Source organism: Micropterus salmoides, unplaced genomic scaffold, assembly GCF_014851395.1.
Source record: "Micropterus salmoides isolate LMB-PRFRI ecotype aquatic unplaced genomic scaffold, ASM1485139v1 Ms_hic_scaffold_10, whole genome shotgun sequence".
NCBI lineage: Eukaryota > Metazoa > Chordata > Actinopteri > Centrarchiformes > Centrarchidae > Micropterus > Micropterus salmoides.
Window position 1 is genome coordinate 21,224,871 of NW_024040041.1, and position 23,445 is coordinate 21,248,315.

A 23,445-nucleotide genomic window follows, 5' to 3' on the forward strand; every position below is an offset into this window, starting at 1 on the left:
TATTACATTGATTGATATATCCTGTCTCGCTCCTCCTCTTGTGGGTCTTAGGGTCAGACCCACCTCCACCTCCACACATATTCAATATTAGAACAATAGCGTACTGTATTCAACAACACTTCTAAGGAAATAAGACTGGATTGTAACACAAGAAATAGGACATCATCCTGATATCAGCAAAACATTGTATATGCAATCCCACAGTTGGTTAACATTAACACTCCAAGTTTGTGTCCTGTGTGTTGTATCACATGATGACCTTCAGAGCTGCAGTCCTCCAGCAAGGGCCCCTTGTGTTCAGAAGTCTGGTCTTTTACTCTTATCAGGCCCTCCTTACCAGGGCACCCTATGTTTATAAATTTCTGTACTCTTATTGAGTGTGAACCCAGGTGCTATCAACATTATGTTAGAATCCAACAAAGCCCCATTGTTTCTCGTTTGGATGTATAATTAATTTTGAATCATGGTCTTCACCCTAACTTCCCTATGGCAAATTTGCAACACTGCTTGTGTGTGTTATTGCAAAATGTAAAGTCTTTTTGCTCAGCCTGAGAACAACAAGTATGAGGAAGAAGACTGCTGTTCAGTGTATGATCAATAAAATCTTAAACATTATTTACGTTTTAATAAACATCTTCAACATTATCCTTGTATTTAGTTGTTATCAAGCTAGGCATATCGAATATTCAAACATCATGGCTAAATGCTAAATAAAAGAAATCTTCAACAATACCATAACGTTACTGTAATAAACATTAATTTTGTGATAACTCTCAAAATGTACTTATCTTTGTATCAACAGTCGCTAGAGGGAGGAAATTCCTCTGTTGTTGATGTTTCTACGGCGGAAGTGGGAAGTAGGAAAAGCTGTACAGCTGTGCTCCGTGGAGCGAACAGAGAAGCTAACAGGCTAACCCCAGCGGTGAAAATATCACCACCCGTTCACCAAACAAGACGCTTCGACAGCTACTTTGAGACTTTTAATCTAACATGGGAAAAGGTGGTGGTACATTTGAGAGGCTTCTGGGTAAGTTATCAGCCCATTCGCTAAGTTAATAGTTTATTAGCCAACTACGTGCCAAAGTGCGATGTTTTCCAACGTATTGTTTTGACAGACGCTGGGGCTGTGGCTCACAGGCCAGCTAATTTTAGCCTGCTAACAAATTTTGCTGCTATTGTCTGGAGGCCCAGATATGCTCAACACTCGACTAAGTAGCAAATACAGCATTGTTTGTCCGCGAAGTCTAATCAAAGCTAACATCAACAGCTACCTTATCCTTGTGTTAACGTCGTGCTAATTAGCTAAAGCAAAAACGTTTTCTTTTCTTTTTTTTTTTCAGCAGATAATAAATTAACGTAAGCTAGTGATTCACACCAGTGGACAGTAGCTTATAATGTTTCTGTATAACTGATGACATGGCTGTACTGTCCAAGAAAGCTAGGCAGCTACGCTGAACATTGTAATTTGTGTGATACTTGAAGTGTTGTCTTCAGTTTAAAAAAAAAAAATCCACAACAGGTTGATTAACGTTAGCTAGCTGCTAGACTGGTATAATTAGCTGCTAGCTAATCAATTTCCCTGCATAGATAAACGTTGCACAGAATTACAACACCTAACACTAAATTACAGATGCCATAGGTAACGTCATTAGCTTAGCTTACCCTAGCGACATTTATCATGCAGTTTGTGTAGGTGGTTTCATGAGTCATGCTGAAAATCGACACTCACGTCAGATTGAGCCAAAATCTTGGAAGTTTATTAATAACTGGCAGACAGTTAAATTAATAAACGGCTTACTTGAGTTTCAGTTGACATTCATGGCCAGATTAACCTTTTAGGGCAGAACTATTCAATCAACATTGTCCAGGGGGTCAGACTTTCAGAAAGCTAGGGGCCGGACATTTCCCCAGAGCTATTATTCTCATCATGCACTCTTGACAAGGCGCCACCACATTTTCTAAACTTACATTTGCCATGTCATTTGGTAAATTCTGACATCTCTTACCTGGCTACATCACTGCATTTCCTGTAAACATTTATAATCTTCTTTTTTTCTTTTCTGTATACTTATCCATCTTCAATGAACTATTTCACTTATTTTAAACAGTCGGTTAGCCTGCACCACATCCATCCAATATTCTCCAGTTCTTTTTAACTCTCACAACTCAGAAAACACAGATAGGCTTAGCCTACACGACTACAGTGGCAGACAAGACTGGTTCAAATGAACTGAGGGCAATCCACAAACAGGGATACAAAAGCTTGTTTGTCAAGGAAGTAAGAGCATTTGTTTTATGGCTTTCATGTGAGAGAAGCTGGATTCACAGGCAGCAACGTCATGCAAAGGAGTGCTTTTGTCATCAGTAATGCATGTTTGTGATTGGTTGTTACCGACAGCACAGCCTGAAGGATTTATTGTGGCAAAAATTTCAATTTGTCAGGATTTATTTATTTGTAAATACAACTGGTCTGCGGCAGACCGTTGAATATACCTGTTCTAGGGGGCTCTAGGGTAAAGATAAATCATTCTCTGTGATGATAAAGTGATAAATCATTCTCTGTGCATTTTATGTAGTATTCTTGTGATGGAATAGTACCAATGGTACTTAACGCTGTGGTGTGGTAATTTGAAACACAGACATTTTGTAATATACACACCAAGTACAGTATCGGCTTATGTAATGAAGTTCCTAAAAGTAGATGTTGACACAGGGCCTCAACATGAGGTACAAAGCAAAATCCATTGTAAGGCTCCTATCATATATTCTTCCCAAAGATACATTTTCTTAAATTATTACCACAAAGCAAATGCCAAACAATCAGTATAATATAAATAAGGATTTGGGGGTCTGAGGCAGTTGCCCACTAGAATCAGATGTCACAGAACTTAAGATGGAATCAGTAATAAGACAATATTTTGGGAATTGGGGCTGGTACAAACATGACGTGAATTTTGTGAAACGTTTTGCTGATATGATGGCCAAACAGCTTGAGAATGATGTTGAACTAAACAATGAAATAAATCCAAACATTGTGCTCTCTAATTGTAAGGCATATTTTAAAGCAAAGCAACATCATTTATAGTAACGTGCAATAGTACAAAAAGTATAACCCTTTCGCATATCACAGTATGACACACCACAAGGTTAACCAATCAAACTTGTGTTTTTTTTCTTCATAAAAAACTTGGATGGCGTTCAGTTATCTCTGTCAGAAGAATGACTCGTTTCTTATTCCATAGGAAAAGAGAAAACATCACTGTGTGATTGCATTAAATTAAGAGAACCCTTACTTTAAGAGTAAAACATGATACACACAAAATACTATGTATGCATGTATGTGTGAATGTAAGAGTAGGGAAACATGCAGATGCTTCTGTGCACCAGGGCTCACTTAACATCCAGTTGTTTGTTTCTTTTTTTTATGACATTTTTGTTTGGTGTATTGGATAATGTGTGGTAGATATTACACAGACAATACAAGTGTTGGAGCTTTAACCTGTTATCTTTGCTCATTGCAGATAAAGCCACCAGTCAGCTGCTGCTGGAGACTGACTGGGAATCCATTCTGCAGATCTGTGATCTCATTCGACAAGGAGATGCACAGTGAGTGATTCTGCCCTCTTCCCTTAATATCCCTAGCTGTTGAAGGTGAAAATAGGTTGAAATGTTTGTTAATGAAGAAAATCAACCAATTGTTCTTTGCTGACATAATTTATTACCTGGATTTTCTATTGAGCAATATTTGTTTTGTTTGCAGAGCTAAATATGCTATTGGGGCCATTAAGAAGAAGCTGAATGACAAAAATCCACATGTGGCTCTCTATGCACTTGAGGTAAGATTTGTGTACAGTGGAAAATGAGCTGATAAATTATTTCTGAGCTGGTAAAATACATTATAACAAGTAAAAGTCAACAAAATAAAATTGAAAGCTTTTGGGTGTTAGTGTGCTGTTTTGTCACCTCCTTTTATGGACAAAGCTGCTTCAGTGAAATGGGTGACATACACTGAACAAAATTATGAACGCAACACTTCACTTCCATTCATCATGAGCTGAACTCAAAGATCTAAGACTTTCTCTATGTACACAAAAGGCCTGTTTCTCTCAAATCTTGTTCACAAATCTGTCAAAGTCTGTGTTAGTGAACACTTCTCCTTTGCCGAGATAATCCATCCACCTCACAGGTGTGGCATATCAAGATGTTGATCAGACACCTTGGACATTGCACAGGTGAACCTTAGGCTGGCCACAATAAAAGGCATGCTCTCCTCTGAAAGGCCTTTTATGCTGATTTTACGTTACCAGTACCAGCTCAACTCGCCTCAACTCAACTCTACTTGACTCGGTTTGGCCCTCGTCCGTTTTTCCAATGCATATGGCACCCAGAGATAGTAACCCACAATGTAGCTGGTCGTCATAGCGACCCCACACACCACAGCCGCGACGTACTGTTCAATGCAACACACACCAGCGACCCACATACAGCTTTCTCTTAAAGTTAAAACGTTTCAACATTACTCAGAATGTAAAGACAGATAAGCGTTATGAAAACCTTACAGCTGTGTTTTCCTCTGCTGTTGTTGCTGCAGTGGTCTCTGTGAGTGGGCGGCTGGCCGGCCTCGCAAGCTCCTCCTGCGGGTTGGTGCAGGCTTCCCCCACCGCCACTTGCGGAGCTCCTCAACTTTAAAGTTTTAGATCTATGAGTTCAGCTCATGATGAATGGGGGCAAACAGAAAAGTGTTGTGTTTATATTTTTGTTCATTGTAGTTGGCACAGTGAATAATTATGTGGCCTCACCCTCTAGGTCTTGGAGTCAGTGGTGAAGAACTGTGGCCAGACAGTCCATGATGAGGTGGCGAGTAAACAGACTATGGAGGAACTGAAGGATTTGCTCAAGGTGACCTTCGTTCTGTTCGTTTCTTGCAATTCAAAATCCTGCTTTGTTAAATGTCCAATATACTGACTCATCATTTTTTAGGTTGCTACTGGTTCTTTCAAGTCACAAACATAAATTTACACCAGGTTTGACTGTTGTAGGCAATACTTTCTTTTCATTGAGAAGCGGGTTGGGACTGGAGCATGTGCAGCATTTGTTAGATTATTTTAATTTTCAGTTATACTGTCAATTCTTTTTTTATTAATCAACTAAGCATTTAAGATGAGCATTATTTAGTCTAATTTGCTATCAATCGACTAATTCATCCAAAAGTTCACCTTTGATCAGGTTAAATAATATCTGTGCATCTATGTATTAGTTCATTGCCCTCAGCTGTCAAAGTAACACGTAAACAAGCAGTGGAAAGTTTGGATGCAGTGCTTTTACCCTGTTATACATGGACAGGGTGATTTGTCTGACTGTATTTTGGCTGGATGCTCTATCACATTTCCCACCTTCTCTCTTGACTCAATAAGGGCCTGCTGCATTACAGCATGAGCTAGCAATATGTCATTGGGTCCTTGCTGTGTCAGGTGACACAAGCTCTGCCAGCCCATGCCGGTTTCTACTTCCTGATGATGTCATAGCCTTGTGACAGGAGGGTTTTTTCAGACCAAAGCAAGGGACTTCCCACCTCACTTCTCGTTTGCCAAACATAACATTGTTTGATTCAGTTTGTGTTTGAAAAGCTCAGTAGTACCAATGTTATGTGATGTACAAAACTGTTGAATGAAGAGGGACTTGAAGCTGTTAAGACAGGTTTATATGACTCTGTGTGGTTCGTTTACCACCAGAAGCAGACGGAACCAAACGTCAGAAACAAGATCTTGTACCTGATCCAGGCGTGGGCTCACGCCTTCCGCAACGAACCCAAATATAAGGTGGTTCAAGACACCTATCAGATCATGAAAGTGGAAGGTAAGAAGGCTTTTGCAGAAGCTTTGTTTTACTTAGATTTTTCCCAATCACAGAGAGAAGGAACACACCCCAAACCAAACACATCACACTTAGGGTTGTAACAATGGGTTTCAGAGCAAAGTGGTGCCTTTTTCAAGTTGTGTCTGTAAGGGCCTTAAGGAAGTATATTTACCCAGATACATGTTTCCCAACCATGTCTTAGCTACAATTAAATTTAAGAAAAGCACATCAACATTTATGTATTATTTATGCAGTAATTACATTCCAACAATGTTTTAAAATGGATCCTGAGAATGTCACTATGCATTCCTGAAAGCTCAAAATTATAAATATTCAAAAACATGGTACATTGTATGTGCACTGCAATTATTATGAATCATTGTTTACTTCTGTTAATGTGCTACGAGTATCACACTGTGTCTTTAAAAGGTCTGTTTCTCTTTTGCTTTCTCATAGGTCATGTGTTCCCTGAGTTTAAGGAGAGTGACGCAATGTTTGCAGCTGAGAGGGTGAGATATTTTGCTTTTCTTCTTAATGTTAGGGTTTTGAAGTGGGTGGCTATCTGCAGAATCAGCACAAGTTGGTGCTGGTCATGGCTCTGAAGTGTTTAGAAGTGGTTTTGTTGTATCACCACATCTTTAGTGAATATGTGATGTCTGTCTGCTTTGTCCAGGCCCCAGACTGGGTTGATGCAGAGGAGTGTCACCGGTGCAGAGTCCAGTTTGGAGTTATGACAAGAAAGGTAGGCTGTGCTTTCTAGGGCACATTTTATGGTTTCTTTCATTCATTTACAGCAGTGTGTGTGGAGTAAATGTATATCCGGACATTGGCCACAATTTGTGTTCTTTGCTTCTCTAGCACCATTGTCGAGCCTGTGGCCAGATTTTCTGTGGAAAGTGTTCGTCTAAGTACTCCACCATTCCGAAGTTTGGCATAGAGAAGGAAGTGCGTGTGTGCGAGCCATGCTTTGAGCTGCTTAACAAGTGAGTCCCACGAACTGATAATCAAACTTCCAGATTTAGTGTGAATTCTCAGTCTCTGAGTGTGATGTATATATCTGTCTCCAGCCACTTCATTAGCTGCAGCGTGCATGATATTGCACACTGGCATTTAGTTATTCTGTTGGTCAAGTTATGCTTTATACTTTGTTGTTGTGCTAAAGTATGCATTGGTTTATGAATGTTTTTTTTTTCTTTTCTTGAGCAGTCAGCCTCTATTGCTCCTTGGTTTAGGGTAAAAGATTGAATGCAGTGCATTGTCTGTAATCTTTTCACAACCTCGTCCAAGTCATGTTTTTAGCCCTTTGTTAATTAGTTATCATTATTTGGTGTAAACTTAAACCTAGGGCGGAAAAACAACTGACTTATTTTTTAGGAATACGGTGCAACCGTAACCATTTATAATGTACGCATCACAAATTTGAATATCTATTTTCATTACAACTAATTTTCCACCGTATTTCCCCCATTTTGGCACGTAACACATTAGATGACCCATAAAGGCATCTTGGAACAGCTTGTGACAGATAATTTCAGACCATATTGTGCAGTTTAAATGATTTTGAATGAAAAGCTTCTTTGAGCAATGTTGCAAAATTTAGATGGCCAACGTTTTATTGCACAGTTAAACCTTTAGAGTCTTAACATTCCTGGAATTTAGGCATTCTCCAGAACTGAGACGGACTATGTCTGTTTTGAGATTTAGAGGATTTTGCTGCATTGACAGAGGTATGCGCTCCCTGGGCTCTTTCTTGTATTTTTCTGTTTTTGAGAGAGATTGGTGTTTGAAGCAGCATGCTCTCCTCTAATTTACAAGGTTGTTTGTCCTCCCTGATCCCTTTTCCTCACCAGCCACCCCTCCCTCTCTCCTCCACTTAGGAAAGCTGAAGGAAAAGCCCCAGCCTCAGGCCCTGCCGAGCTGCCTCCTGAGTACCTGACCAGCCCGCTGTCCCAACAGTCACAGGTAATTGTTCAAAAACTATATGTGAAAAATGAGTTGACTTAGTTGATGGTCACAGTTGAAATAAATTTGTTGAGGAAGGAAGTTGATATTTAAGGACTTAGCTCCTGTGATAAAACAGACATATGTTGGCTCACCCTGCTCTGTATTGGAATTTGGTGGGGTTTGTGGACTCTGATTCTCTTTGGTTCCTTTCCCCTCATTGCTGCTCCCAGGATCTTACCATTGCTCCGCTCTCTCACCAGATGCCCCCCAAGAGAGATGAGGCGGCACTGCAGGAGGAGGAGGAGCTACAGCTGGCCATTGCCCTTTCTCAAAGTGAGGCTGAGGAAAAAGAGCGAATGGTGGGTTGCACTGCTGAAATTTCGGGTATTTCTACTGCATATTTGCAGAGAGAAACTGACACATACCCATGTGTTTACTTACAGAGGCAGAAAAACTCCTACTCAATGTATCCCAAAGCTGATCCCACTCCGGTGACTTCCTCTGCACCACCAGTCAGCACCCTCTACACCTCCCCCGTGGTAAGACTTCTTCTCATGCTGCCTTTCTCGCTGGCAAACCAAATTATTTGCACTACCAAACATTTTTTCCATGATAAAAACAGAGTTTAAATTTCTGCTATTGTTGGGCAAAATGTTGAAATATGTTTTCTTACTGACCTATGAACTATATACTCTCCCCAGAACTCCTCCGCTCCATCAGCTGAAGATGTCGATCCCGAGGTACTTGTGATATTCTTCTCTTCTTAAATACCTGCATTAAGGTAGACTAATGGAAATCTTCCGTCATGCTTATAACACTTATGGTAATATGTCAAATTATTCCAGCTGGCCCGTTACCTGAACAGAACATACTGGGAGAAGAAACAAGAAGAGGCTCGCAAGAGTCCCACCCCCTCAGCCCCTGCCCCTGTGCCATTAGCTGAGCCCCTTCCGGCGATCAGTCAGCCTGTCGAAAGTCATGTCCCTCCTGTCCAGCCAGTCAGCATAGTGGAGGTATGTTTGAACTTTGTGTGGAGCGCCGATGTTGGTAGGTTTTATGTCTAGCTGAACTGGAGTGGGCAGACCACAAATGACTCTCTGCGCTTTGCTTCCCTCTCGTCCCCACCTTCAGCAGCAGTACCAGAACGGGGAGTCAGAGGAGAACCATGAGCAGTTTCTGAAGGCCCTGCAGAATGCTGTCTCCACCTTCCTCAACCGCATGAAAAGCAACCACATGCGTGGGCGAAGCATCACCAATGACAGCGCTGTGCTCTCACTCTTCCAATCCATCAACAACATGCATCCTCAGCTGTTGGACATCCTCAACCAGCTAGATGAGAAGCGCTGTGAGTGTTATTCGTGCATGAGTTTGTGTGTGCCTGTGCTTTCCTGTCATTCCGCTGATCCAGTTTCTTTAACTATCACACTGTATATTATGGGCAGTGTACTACGAGGGGCTGCAGGACAAGTTGGCTCAGGTGCGTGATGCTCGGGCAGCCCTCAACGCCCTTCGGGACGAACACAGAGAGAAGCTGCGTCGTGCCGCAGAAGAAGCGGAGAGACAGAGGCAGATCCAGCTGGCACAGAAACTTGAGATCATGAGGCAGAAGAAACAGGTGATGAAATGAGTCTCTCCTCTCAAAATGTAGATACTGAAACACGATTTATTACCATGCTCACAAGTGTTTTTTGAACTGCAGGAGTATCTGGAGATGCAAAGACAGCTGGCCATCCAGCGCCTCCAGGAGCAGGAGAAGGAGAGGCAGATGCGTCTGGAGCAGCAGAAGCACACAGTGCAGATGAGAGCTCAAATGCCTGCTTTCTCTCTGCCCTACGCCCAGGTACACTGCATACTGTGTCGTCAGCTGTCAGGCTAAACTAATTCCAATCACTGCCATAATTGGGATACACAGATTGATTCAGAGGGTAGCACATTGGTAAAATTGCCCAGTGTGAATTAGAGTTGGGCGATGTCTGCAATGAAACATCAGGATGGACGATGTCATCGGGAAGTTGTCATTTTGTGAGCATGTGTTCTCCCACAGACTTCACTTCAAAAATTAGTATACTATTAACCTATGTTACAAGTTGCGGTGGATTTTTTAGGACCAGGTAAAGCAGCATTGAACACACAGAGTGCAGATGTTGGTTTCAGTTGTTTGCTGCGTCCTTAATAAGCCGACGTGCGGCTCACCTGCTGCCGTGATAATGGATTGAGGGTGGAAATATACGGAAAAAAGACGAGTTCTCAGTCTATTAGGCGACTTTATAAAACATACTGCTGAAATGGAGCAGACGGGGGGCAGAGAGACAGAGAGAGGTCGGGCAGGCCGGTGTGTTTACCTGAGGTGTGTGAGTGTGTCAGAGTGTGGGGAGAAGAGAATTCCGAGGCAGGTGCAAAGCATACTTAAAAACAATAATAAGAATGTTCATGGTCATTAAAACCTGCTTTCACAGGGTGGTATAATGTGAAAATTTGAGATTTCTTTTGTGCTGGGGTTTAACAATCACGATTCCAGCTCAAAGTCGTGATGTCTGTCAGCCATCGCCGATGGAAGATGGCATCGTCTATCGGCCCAGCCCTAGTGTGAATGGTTGGCATGACACATGGGCCTTCATGGTGCAAGATTGAGAATCACCAATAAATTTAATTTTATTGGTCAAATAAAAAGGGGATATACCTCTTCATAAGTGTTTGGGAATAAATGCTTGATAATGTCTGTGTGTGCGCTGTTACACAGATGCAGTCTTTGCCCCCCAATGTGGCAGGAGGGGTGGTGTACCAGCCTGGTGCTCCACCCAGCTACCCAGGCACCTTCAGCCCTGCTGGTTCTGTGGAGGGTTCACCTATGCACAACATCTATATGAACCAGCCTGGGCAGACGGCACCACCACAATACCAGGCCATGCCCGGTCCTCCCACAGGTGAGATCAACAAGGAGGAAGATAAACTTCCATGTTTAATTGCCCTACTGCCTTACATATTATAATTTGACATGGTACTTTTTGTGTGACTGATCATATTTTCCTGCAGATCCCAATATGGTTAATCCGTACATGTACCAAGCTGCAGGCGCCAATGGGCAGCCTGCTCCTCCTCCTGTTCAAGCTCCATCCAATACTAGTCCACCCTACTCCAACTATCAGCCCACACCCACACAGGGTTACCAGGTCTTGTTGACTCCCACTTTAATTGTCTGATCACTAAATAAACTACAACCAAAATGGTTAAGGATAATTAATCATCCAGCTAACTGTTGTCCCTATTCTGTGCAGAATGTGGTCTCTCAGGCCCAAAGTATGCCACCCATGTCCCAGGCTGCCCCCACTAATGGTATGGGCTACATCGGCTACCAGACATACAACATGCAGAATATGATTTCAGCATTGCCAGGACAGGACCCCAACATGCCCCCACAACAGCAGTACATGCCAGGCCAGCAGCCCATGTACCAACAGGTCAGCCACTTATTATATCATCCTTTGCTAGAAGGTGTTAGCAGTAAGAAAACCCAGTAAAGAGTTTGCAACACACTGTGGTAAATTAGCTAAACTGTCAAGAACCTCTTCTTTAATCATTTATTGGCATCTTCATTTCTACATTTCACATAGAGCTGCATAATCAATCGAATGAAGGTTAAATGTGTGACACAACAGCACTATAATGAACTGCATTGCTGCAGAAATGCCCCTCCCTTCAAGTCTTGTTCTCCAGATGTAAGAAAACATGTTTATTTGGGACTCACCCCAACTAATGTCTCAGCATCATGATTGTAATAGTTTTTTCAGTGAAACTGGAAATTGTACAAAAATGATTATTCCCACTAATCGTGAATAATTATGCAAATTGTAATATCTTTCAAAATAATTGCAATCCTCCCTAATCTTCCTGTTTTTTTACTTATACTGTGTTCTTTTCTTGCTAGGTGGCTCCACAACAACAACAGCAGCAGCAGCAGCAACAGCAGCAGCAGCAGCAGCAGCAGCAGCAGCAGCAGGCCCTTCAGGCTGTCCCCGGCAGCGCAGAAGCACAGCTGATCTCCTTCGACTGAAAGCCTACATGCTGCAGGGTCTGACACACTACACCTTCTCTCCTACTTTTGATCTTTCCCCTCGCTCTCTGGACTCTGAGGATGGCCTCTGGAAACGCATACCTCCCACCTTCCACCTTGCTGTGATGTTGTGGCAATGTAAAATATTGTGATGATGTTGCAGAACTGTTGCTCTCCTCAACTCTCCCCCACTGAAGTATGGGAATGTGGGGTGAAGCCGCAAGAGAGGCACCGTAACACAGACCCTTTCACCCTCTTCCTCCCTCTTTCCAGCTGATATGTATGTAGTATTTCCTTATTAAAAGAATAACTGAAGCTCAGAAATAGTCAGTTGTATTAAAGTTAAAAATGAATAAGAAAAATATGATAATAATTGAGGAGAAAAAAAGACATAACCATCCTTGGCCTCATATTTTTCTAAGGCAAAATTTGCATGGTAAGTTTTTATTATTTTCTGTAATGGAAGTGAATTATTGCAACCTATCCTAAAGCTGATTATACACGGGGCAACTTTTTGAGCAATGTTGCTAGTGGCAAGTCAGACTATGTTTTGAACGGATAGCGGCGGTGCGTGGTGGGGGAAGGGGATTACGGTAGTAATCTTTACTCATTACCATTGTGGCAACGTTGCCCTGCACGATTGCTCTAAAAGTTGCTCTGTGTATCATCAGCTTGACAGTTTGGGTAATAACTGAAAGACATCTGTATGTGCTGTTTAAGAGATTGTGGGGGTAAAGAGTGACGTCTAGAGAGAAAGCACAGTCAATGGACTGAAATAAATAGCACTAACTCACATCTCCATCAGATTCACAGTTTGCCATTCCAGGTCCATCCTTTCTCATGCACACATAAACGCCTCTTATGTTGTTTGGGAATTTCTTTGTTGTGCACCGTTTGGGATATATTCTTAATTGTAAATTGTGGGAGCAGTGTGGGAACATAAACTGGGTGGTTGTTTAATCCTCACTTAATATACTTTTATAGATTAAATCATTGAAATTAAACAACTAGTGACCATAAATAATACATACTAAAAGCAGTCCAGCAACTCTTATAGCATCCCCCAGCTCATGGATTGTGTTGCTGAACATAGTACCATCACAAGACTGACAGAAGTATAGAGAACCATAAACTATAATTAACTGCAAATGGCCTCCATGCACCCCACCCTGTGTGCATTTGGTTGCAACTGTCACAAGTGGGCCATCTTTTCTAAAGTGTACTTTGCTCTTCAGAAATGTGGAATTGCTTGCAGAGTGATCAGGATATGTTGCATGTTTATATCACACATCCAATCAGTGATTTCTGTAATCCTTCAGTTGCCATCTGTGAACTTCTTTCTTCCATCATACTGATCTGTCGGACTTTAAAGTAATTTTAAAATTATATTTAATAAATATCTGGTTCTTATTGTCCACCTGCTTGTTTTTTCCCCCTCCCTATGACCTGACTGTAAATGTCTCTGTTCAAATCCTATTTCCATAGGATTTGAACAGAGACATTTACAGAACCATTTTTTGTCCATGGAAATACAGTTTTCCTTGTCACATTCGTACATGTTTCAACAAGAGGGGTTTTCATTTTCTTTTATTAGTGTCAAGGCCATAACATTACATTGATGAGTGATATGATGAAATATTCTTTGACATATAACTTAGTATTGTGCATAAGTATACAAAGAAGAGTTCGTTTTCTTTGTGCAGCTTCTTTAAAGTTTTCTGAAGATGAGGCATTTGTAGTATTCTTCCATCTCAACCTGGAGATAAAAAACAATAGAGGTATAAAAGCTATATTGTAGTTATTAGTTACAGTATATTATGTGCTACAGGTTTTGGCTCACCATCCTCTCCATACGCATCCCGTTCCCATAGGCCAGCTGTCTCAGCACATCGATGTCTGGTAGACCCCACTCTGGGTTACTGTTTAAAAGCAATAAAAAAATCTGTTTACATCCTACCAGCAGAGCTTCACCAGACACATATTGTTGTCATGTTGGAGTATTATGAGAAAATAAACTCCCACTCACATTTTTCGGAGCTCTGCATCCAGGTGTTCATTACAACTTGGTGTTATAGTGCCATTAATAGCATACACCTGGAAGATGTTTAAGAATTGGAAAGGTGTCAGTTTGTAAAGCCTCTTCTGCCATGCTTTTGCACTTCACTCTCACTTGACATGCTATTTTGAGTGGATAATAAATTCAAGGTCTGTTGGTACATACCCCATATGTTATTAAAACGCCATTTTGCCTGAGGATCTGACCAGCTCCATTGAAAACACCCTTGGGAAATTATTTTTAAAATGCACATGAAATTGGTACTGTTACATTTTGATCAATTAGAAATATGTCCTATGACCCTTCAAATATAACCAGGCCTACCTTAGCTGTATTGAAGGAGCTGTATTGCAGTAAGTTAATGGCAACAATAACATCACAGGAGTTGCGAGGAAGGCCTGCCCATTTCTCCCACGGTTCGCTGGCATCCAGGTGGACAGGCTGCAGCACAGTCTTTACATGGGTTGCAGCAATGTATGCCTTAATACTGTAAGTAAGTATGCAGACTTAATCCTACATTTTATGTTTTAACAGATTCTATTTCACATTACTGGAAAATGTACAACCTGTTGTCATGTCACACACTTGACCGTATGACTGATGTACAGCCATTCATTTGGACCATTAACAGATTGTTGCATGTTATATGCAACTGATGCATGTAAGTCAGCATAACTATTGGAAGTCTTTTTCTTTAAGACACAAACCTGTCCAGAGACTCTTCTTTGATGTCTGATGGCTGCCAGGAAACATAGGGCAGCTTCTGGGCAAAGCGTATGACATGCTGCCCAGTCCCAGAGCCCAGCTCTAAGGCGAACAGCTGCCTGTGGGACTGGTCCTCCAGCACATCTTCAAGCACTGCACACAGATCCTCCCAGTTCCTTTCTGCCTGAGGAGACAGTAGCATGGCCTGGAGGAGAAAAAGCAGAAGGACGTTACCCTGTCATCTTATATTGCCAGCCTAGGTGTTGATTTTCTCTAACCCTCTTACCTTCTCTTGTGCTGGTTAACTGAGACTAGCAAAGAAATAGCATACTGGTTGAGGCTGGATGTGGTAGGTGTCTGTAACAGCAGATGGGTGCAGAGATTACCTGGTTAAGAGGATTTCCTCTGTGCTCCTCCCCTGTGGTCAGCACTGGTACAGTACAGGTAGATTACACACACACAAGCAGAGGAAACTGGGGGAGAAAGACAGTTCATCTCTATAAATGTGTGTCTGAACATTAAGTAGCAGCTATTGTCATAAAAAACGTAATAATACAGTCAACAACAATGACAGCATCATGATGACCTGTGGTATCATGAGTGTTTACTGCCCTCTTGTGGTCATAGTGAGGACCTGCAACACAACGTTAACTTGGGGCTAACACAGTTTATCAGTGTAATATTTCCAGTGGTGGAATATAAGTGCATTTACTGAAGTACCGCACTTAAGGACAAATTAAAGGTACTCGTAGTTAACTTGAGTTTTGCAACTTTATACTTCTACTCCACTACACTCTCAGAGGTAAATAATGTACTTTTTATTCTGCTACATTTGTCTGACAGATATAGTTACTAGTTACTTTGCAGTTTACAATTTTTCATACCCTTCCTGTATAGTGACTTTTCTGAGTGTTCCTTTATGGGTTGAGAAAAATCTCCTCTTTCTTAAGATATATCATTTAACCCCATCATCATATCATTTCATGTTATTTGTATGTTATTAATGTATACTGTTAACATTAGTATTAACTATGAATACCCTTTGAATGAATGCTTTAAGAACTAATAATTTGATCGGTATAGCACAATTCCCATTTTTTTTATTTCCCATGTCCCTCATGGTCTCCCATACGTTTTCTAACAGTTCACGCAATGAATTGTGGGTAGGTCAGAAGCCGAGAGGGCGCCATGTGCTTTTGAGGCAGAGGGGCTGGAAGGAGACCTGGCTGTGACAGACTTGGCGTGTTTTTAGAGGGACACCGGGATAAACGGCTCCATTTAACAGAGTTAGCATGTACTGCACCAGACGCTGCCTCCGGACCGCGCTGCGGGCCGCAGCGACCACACACCGGTACGTAACAGCCAGTCACGTAACGTTAACACCAGGGCTGCGGTAACGGGACATCAGGGTCTCACTGTCGTGATTCTTCAAGGGCAGACAGCCGGTGACTGCTGCCGGGTTTTGGGGTTGTGATACATGCTGTTGTGTCTGTATCTCGTGTAAATACAGAATATGTGTTTCGTCCGCAGTCAGAAAGGAGCATGATGCTTTACGACTTTGTTAAGCATGTTAGCTAACGTTAGCTTGGTAACTTTAGCCTGCAGCATGTAACTGAACCCTGTAACGTTACAGGCTTTAACTTAAACACAACGGCCCAGTGTCCACTGCGTTTATTGGTATAAAACACGTTGTCCTCGTCTTTAACAGTGGTGTAAAAAATGCAGCAGCTGTTGCATTTTCCTCCATTTAACAGCTATGTTTCTGACAGCCAAGGTCACACTCGTGGAAATGAAAACTCTGTTTTTGCTGGTCAAGTAGTAAGTTGCATCTCTCTATTTGTTCGTGAACCGATGTTCTCTGAGCAAAAGCTGAGACCATTCATTTGAACTACAGGTTATTTGTTAAGAAACCAACTGGAGCCATCCGGACAGTAGCTGCGGTCTGTACAGCTTAGTGTTCATCCCAGAGCAGTGGCTCCCATCCAGGTGTAAGAGTAACCACCGCCCACAGTCATAGGAGATATACTGAGGGGTCACAAGGTGGTTAACGTTAGCAGGATAGGAGAACAAATAACGCACAATTTAAGTTTGTTTTGGCAGACTTATTTCAAGATATTTGCTTTGAAACTGCCAATTCATTCATTTTGTTCATCATCATGGACCATCTGCTGATTATTTTCTTGATTTCTCAATAAGTGATGTCTTCGAACCGCTTGTTTTGACCGACTACCTGTCCAAACCGTAGCACATCAAGTTTGCTATCACATAAGACACAGGAAAACAACACATTATCACAAGTGAGAAGCTGGAACCAGGGAACGTAATGAATCAGTTATTAAAATAGTTGTCCATCAAATAATCATTGGGCCTATGTATCGTTTTGATTAAACTTTTTTCTTGTAAATTACTGCATGTTTTGACCTCTTCAACCTCCTAAAAGTATTCATCATCATTCTTGATCAATAAAGACACATTTAAAATGCATGCTGGTGATCACAAGCAGCAGATGTGTATATGTCTGGCTACACTGTCTTGGGCTCTTGAAGAACACAATTAAGGTACAAACACAGTCAGTCATTTAAGTAATCCATTTTCGTTTTTCCAGCCAACAGCTTTCACGGCAGGCACCAGCCCTGTGTGCTCTCAGACTTCTGAAGACCAGTCCAGCCACCCACTCAGATGTGATTGCCACCCCTCCACTAGACGGAGCACCCAAACAGTATTCCCCCAAAATCCAACAGCTCGTCAAGGACATAGCCAACCTCACTTTATTAGAGGTGTCGGACCTCAATGAGCTTCTCAAGGTTTGTGTCCCAAAACACTTAATCCAAACCACAATACGCCTTGTCAGATTGAGACTGTTGTGTTGCCATGTGGAGTGAGCATCTCGTTTTTGTCGGTTGCAGAAAACTCTGAACATTCAGGATGTTGGAATGATGCCGATGGCTGCATCAGCTGTACCAGCGGCTCAGGTGACTGCTTTTTAAATGACATCCGGAGAGTAGATGATATAACTAGAGCACCACACACTAACACACCACCATGACCTAAAACTTCAAAAAATACTTAAAATTTGAATCAATGCTTTGGTGACACAGGATGTACGTATTGTATCACTGCAAGTTTTACTGATATTTATTTTTATTTTTTTGGGCCAAAGTGTCATGGCCTACTTTATGAGTAGCAGCTTATAGTGGTAGTTAAAAGTGCACAATAAGTTTGCTCTTTTTTTTCCCCTTGTGAAACTAGCCCACGGAAGAGGACGAAGCACCGGTCAAGAAAGAGAAGACTCACTTCACAGTGAAATTAACAGAATTAAAGGCAGCTGAAAAAGTGAAACTTATAAAGGAAGTGAAGAACTGCATCCAAGGCTTGAATCTGGTGCAGGTAAGTCTCATCATTAGTGTTCAGTCTACAGTGCTGATTGAAGTAATTTAAGAGGTATCCTGTGGAGTTGTTTTGACAATTAGTAACGCTAAGGTCTGCCGGTGGCGGAAATGTGCCAAAAAATGCACAACACACAGGCAAGGAAGACGAGGGCTGCAAGTTGGCAAACATGGATGTAAACGATGCATATATAATGTTTTATTAAATTGACTTTGCAAGTACAAATGCATTTAAGACATTTTTTAGACCTTACAGATACACACTATATTTTCGTGAGAAATGCTGAATATAAATAAAATCTTTTTGCTTACAAGAAAACTCCACACATTACATTTTTTAATATTTTGTTATTTCTGATGATTCACTCAATCCAATACTTTATCAGACAGCTGCATAGTGTAAAGTAAACCTACAATAATGTATAATACGGTGTAAAGCTCAGCCCAAAGAAAATAATAGGCTATAGTCTTTATTGCAGTGTTCCTTAGTAGACTTTTTCACTGTCCTATGGTATTTAGTGTAATATCTGCAGAAATGGTATATACTTTACCAATATTGCACGTTTGCTCAGGACTAAGGGTGCTCCGATCGTTCGTTCACTGATCGTAATCAGCCGATAGTGGCTTTAACTAGTTTGATCGGTGGTCACTAAAAAGGCTGATAACAAAAGCCGATCAGATGATGCAATACTTGCCAGACAAATTTTCAACAGCAGCTAAAATGGTACCACTATGCGGTCTGAACAGTTTTCAAAGCTAGCTAGCACCAAAGTCCTTTTCAGACAGGAAGCGATTGATGCGCCCAGTTAATCATTTACAATGAGAGTTGAGCAGCAATCAGACATGCGGAGCAACAAGCAGGAGCGATTATGTGAAACTGTAGCGGTCGTTCTCATCTCACACACACGCCACCCGCAACCGGAGTTTAATAGACACTCAGTGCATCAGGCAGAGGGAGAGAGACTGATCCTTCAGTGTGAGTTTCCTGATGCAAAGAGAGGCGCCATGCACTCAATCAACTAACTGCCTATTTCTCTCTGTTTTTGTAATAAAACGGAGACCTTTTGCTACGTGTCCGCCTCCCAGACTAAAACGGTGAACCAGACGCTGCTGACCCGGTGGGCAAAAACCGAGGACATTATAAAACGATGACACAGACACTCACATTTGGCTTTCTGAGTCGGTTTTATCAGTCATGCAAAGCAAAACATGATGCTACTGACAGTTTTAGTTTCGGTATTTTTTTATTAAAATATAGTACTGTGTAAATAACACTTAACAGTTTACTTTGCGACGACTCCCAGTCTGTTTTCCGCCGCCACCGTCTCTTTGACCGTCTCTTTGTTGTCGGTCAATGCAAAAAAAAAATACCTGGTGTGGTTCTTCATCTGTATTACTTTCTTCTTTTGCCAAATGTTCTGTAACTGCGGAGTAGACCATCTGCTTCATGTTTACACCGGCTCGCGCATGCCCAGTGTACCTGAACAGCCACTAGATGTGTGTTTTCAGTCGTTTTAATATAGACGGAGATCAACTCTGATACGCTGCTAAAATGCTGCTGTGGAAGGAGAAGATCGTATTTGTTATAAAACTGTTTAAAAACCCGTAAGTAGTGTGGAAGGATACTTTATCATCTGTTAATTTTAATACTTAATGCATTTTTTAGGACTAATTAAATAAATATACATGACAAATAAAAGGTTTCAAATAGACTCTGATCGGTATCGGCTGATACTGCTTTCAGCAATCCGTGATCGGAGCACCTCTACTCGGGACAGTGTCCCAGTTCCTGCTTTCACAGATTATGTGATCTAAATCTTGTTTTTCTCTGTCTTTTCTAAAACAGGCTAAGAAACTAGTGGAGTCTCTTCCCCAGGAAATCCGAGCCAATGTATCCAAAGAAGAGGCAGAGAAACTGAAAGCAGCTCTGGAGGCAGCAGGCGGCACGGTGGTGTTGGAGTAGACCCTTATGTCTACCCATTCTCCACCATTTTGCTGCTCTTACACTTCACCCTTCATCCTATTATTTCTTATTTTCTTTTTTACATGACAAAGAGGAGGATCCCGAGTGAAAAGGAAACAAAGAAATGCCTTCTGACATTAATACTGTCTTTTAACAGCGTCAGGTGGGGCGGTACAACTCAGACTGAACTTTCCAGGCACACAGCCTGCACAAACTGCCGCCTCGCTGTTTCCTTATCCATTTTTCTGTCTGATACTTGCGTAGCAAATAAGCAACAGAAACACTGGCCTGGGTTTCAATTAAGTCAGTTGGTCATTCTGTGTGTGTATGTTAAATTTTTCACAGAAGGAAAGATTATGCTGTAAGGACATGGTTACCATTCCCTATATTGAAGAACACCAGATACTGTATCTAGTTCAGGGGATGGCAGGACTGAGTCCTCATTGGTTAGAGAATTGTTATTACTGTGATTAAAGTTGAAATGTCCATATTTTTGTCTTATGTATTGTGGTTGATTTTATGCAAAATGTTGGATATGCAAACTCTAAAACTTAAGAATGAAATTGAAAGATCCATTTAATGACTGTTGTGTTGCCTTAGACTCATCATTCCATACTGAGACTGACTATCTGTGGACTGAGAAGTTAGTATATTTTTAACATATTGTAGATTGCATCCTGCTTTACTGCTGCTGACCAATAGAGGGTATAATATCTTGTTTAATTACCTCAGGCAGGATTGAACCACATTTTGTTCCCGTGTAAACCTACAAATGAGCGTGAACGTGAGCAGAAACCAGTTGCTGTGTTAGAAGAGAGGAAAGCGGTTTCAAAATGTGTGGTAATTCATGCTTTTGAAAGTTATAGTACATGACATTTATAGGTAGCCTAAAATGCAAAACCAACTGTTAAGTATACAGCAAACTACAAAATTTCCAGTGAACTGTGTTTGTCTCAAACCCAACAAAAACATACTTGTAGCAAGTTTAGTTGTTTTGAATACAAGCTGGCTGCACATTAAGCTCCAATGTTTCAATTTCAAACAAATGTGTCTGCTACTGCTTGAAATATACAAATACCACCTGGTGAGTGACATCAGCAGGTTAAAAGGTACATGTTTCATCACAAACACGTCTTTTTCACAGCTGAGTTGTCATATGCACTGGTGTTACTAATAACATTAACGATGGCTCCGTTTTGGTCCCAATAAGCTTTGACTGTGACACTGAGCCAGCATGCACAATACCAGCACTCTGAAACTGAAGCAACTAAATGGAATTCAACCATCATTACTTTTATTATTCACACCTTTTGTGTCAAATAAAGGCCTTGGAAAAAAACATCCATTTAAAGGTCCTAAACACCAAATACATGTTTTTAGATGTTCTCTCATCAGGACTATATGTGTGTGTGCATGTGTGTAAAGACTGTTGGACAAGTTGCACCCTTTTCACATCTATTAGTACATGTATTTCAATACCACAAGTAATTCTACTGTAGCTCCACCCACTTTCAACCATAGGTCTAATTAGCCAAAATAACTGAAAATGTTAAAATATATATGGTTGGTGCTTATATGGTAGGCCTATTTTGTGATGTACTCTGTACCATTTTACTAGACTGATTGTAGATTGCCACCAGGTGGCATATGTAGACTGTATTCAAGGCTCATCGTCGCTCCTCATATGTCACAGTCCAGGACCAAATTTTGGTGTGCATCTGTCCAATAACTCATGCTGATTAGGTCATTGCAGTTAATCTTTTGAAAGCTGTTTTAGGAGTTCAGGAGATCAAAGGGGCATCTGTGGCCAGTCTAAGATGTATTTATTGGGATGGGAGACATTTATTAAGCCCTGCATGGTTTCAGCCTTTGCTTTTGATGTAGCACCACTTTTATCAGTAGGGGGTTGTATTTCCTAATTAGGCTAATCGGATTAAATTCTTATTAGGTCCACATAGACACCAAATGAGAAGATTCCCAATAAAGCCAAGCCTCATTTTACATGCGTTTAAAATACACATCAAATCTTCCACTCACCTAGATTATACCTACATTCATTAAGAATGATTTGATCTGCTTATTTTCCATACTCTTCAATGTACTACATATTTATTATGTTTTGATTTTAATATATTATAGAATAATAATGATAATTATAGTTAAGTAAAAATGAACCTCAACTCTTTCTTGAGGATTTTACCTAAGTAACAAAAATGTAAATGTGTTTCTTAGTTCTGTGCCTGGAAAAAATGTTAGAAGACGACTTTCAAAAAGTCACCTTCGGTATTCAGTGCATTTGTTAAGCTGTTACCTTTTTGAGGCTTCATTGCACGTTTTGAGTAAATTCCAAGCCAGCTGAGAGAGACAATGATAGATGGATAGGAGTGAGGAGGAGATGACATGCAGCAAAACTCTCAATTGAAACCAGTATGTGGTACGCACATCAGTCAACTTTCTCAAGAGACTGCAGACAGCAGAAACCAAGACAAACTGATGCTGGATTACTTTTTTCAGATGCACTGGAAAACACACAGAAGAGACGGCTGAAAAAAATGATCAAAAAAGGTTATCCTGCAAGGAGGATAATTTGCCCTTAACAAAAGGAATAATAAAATGTATTTTTATATTGATATGATACTATATACTACGTGAACATAGAAAATCTTCACATGAAAAATATACACAAATGGAAATGCTCATTTCAAAGGTAAAATGCAAAATTTGAATCACCACAAATGGCACAAAAAATGCAAAAATGTAGAAAAACACAAATGAGAACGCTCAATTTAAATGTTCAAATAGAAATAGAAAGGTGTAAATTAAATAATGCAATGGGGGGAAAAAAGCAATTTAAGAAAAGTGGAATTGATATGTGTGATTGATGAATGTTTTTGTTTTTCTACCATAACAGTTAAATATGATGTGATTTGAAACCACATAGATCTTTTTTCACAGCAGACATTTTGACTTGTCATAGTGTTACTAATAACGTTAACAATGGATCAGTCCTGTTCAAGTCATGACAGTGTCCAGGACCCTGACAAGCAGCTAAACTACTACTCCTACGGTGACATGTCAGAATGTCTGCTGCCCACGTCACTTTCCATAAAGGCCGAGATAGAGTAGAGGAGAGAGGACTGATGAAGATGATGTGTACACACACACGAGGAGGAAGCATGTCATGAATGGCTTATCATCCAATTACCTCAGCGAGCAAACTCTGCTTCAGTCCTGGAAAATGGTAATGTCTGAAAATGGAACCCTGCTATGTTAAGGCCAATTTATAATCATATACTATTTTCTGACTTCCTCAGTCAATCGACTTTGCCCATGTTCGTCTTCTTCACTGAACTTTAATTGAATTTGAAAATGGCGCCGAAGGAAGTACATGAAGAAGTATAATGTGGCCTTTACTGATGATGGTTTCAGGCTGCTTTGTAGTGCTAAGACAGTAACATGGATCACTGGCTTTGAGACTCGTCAT

General features: G+C 40.9%; 3 protein-coding genes across 11 annotated transcripts; 2 read left to right on the plus strand and 1 right to left on the minus strand.

Annotated features, from left to right (window-relative positions):
- The first annotated feature begins 862 nt into the window (after positions 1-862).
- hgs (hepatocyte growth factor-regulated tyrosine kinase substrate) lies at positions 863-13,266 on the plus strand. Of its 8 annotated transcripts, none has more exons than XM_038702341.1 (20): positions 863-1,027; positions 3,522-3,606; positions 3,761-3,836; positions 4,807-4,899; positions 5,733-5,856; positions 6,313-6,365; positions 6,530-6,598; positions 6,715-6,839; positions 7,707-7,818; positions 8,031-8,159; positions 8,244-8,339; positions 8,502-8,540; positions 8,646-8,813; positions 8,935-9,145; positions 9,243-9,415; positions 9,500-9,640; positions 10,541-10,724; positions 10,834-10,970; positions 11,076-11,258; positions 11,726-13,266. In XM_038702341.1, the coding sequence occupies exons 1-20, from the start codon at positions 991-993 to the stop codon at positions 11,849-11,851; spliced, it is 2,361 nt and encodes a 786-aa protein (XP_038558269.1). In that variant the 5' UTR covers positions 863-990; the 3' UTR covers positions 11,852-13,266. The 8 variants fall into 8 exon arrangements, with proteins under 8 accessions (XP_038558269.1, XP_038558282.1, XP_038558266.1 ...); XM_038702354.1 differs by having other exon boundaries at positions 7,734-7,818; positions 8,061-8,159; XM_038702338.1 differs by having other exon boundaries at positions 864-1,027; positions 8,932-9,145.
- A 154-nt stretch (positions 13,267-13,420) lies between these two features.
- On the minus strand, positions 13,421-15,120 carry zgc:103625 (methyltransferase-like 26 B). The gene is made up of 7 exons (XM_038702382.1): positions 14,999-15,120; positions 14,615-14,817; positions 14,232-14,394; positions 14,073-14,132; positions 13,878-13,945; positions 13,692-13,770; positions 13,421-13,607 (listed from the first exon to the last, which is right to left on the minus strand). Exons 2-7 carry the CDS (start codon positions 14,812-14,814, stop codon positions 13,560-13,562), a joined length of 618 nt encoding a protein of 205 aa, XP_038558310.1. The 5' UTR covers positions 14,815-14,817; positions 14,999-15,120; the 3' UTR covers positions 13,421-13,559.
- Positions 15,121-15,777: 657 nt separating this feature from the next.
- mrpl12 (mitochondrial ribosomal protein L12) lies at positions 15,778-20,541 on the plus strand. 2 transcript variants are annotated; one of them, XM_038702394.1, is made up of 6 exons: positions 15,778-15,963; positions 17,218-17,416; positions 17,519-17,584; positions 17,862-17,999; positions 19,845-19,967; positions 20,080-20,541. In XM_038702394.1, the coding sequence occupies exons 1-5, from the start codon at positions 15,905-15,907 to the stop codon at positions 19,959-19,961; spliced, it is 579 nt and encodes a 192-aa protein (XP_038558322.1). In that variant the 5' UTR covers positions 15,778-15,904; the 3' UTR covers positions 19,962-19,967; positions 20,080-20,541. The 2 variants fall into 2 exon arrangements, with proteins under 2 accessions (XP_038558322.1, XP_038558315.1); XM_038702387.1 differs by having other exon boundaries at positions 19,845-20,541.
- The last annotated feature ends 2,904 nt before the right edge of the window (positions 20,542-23,445 follow it).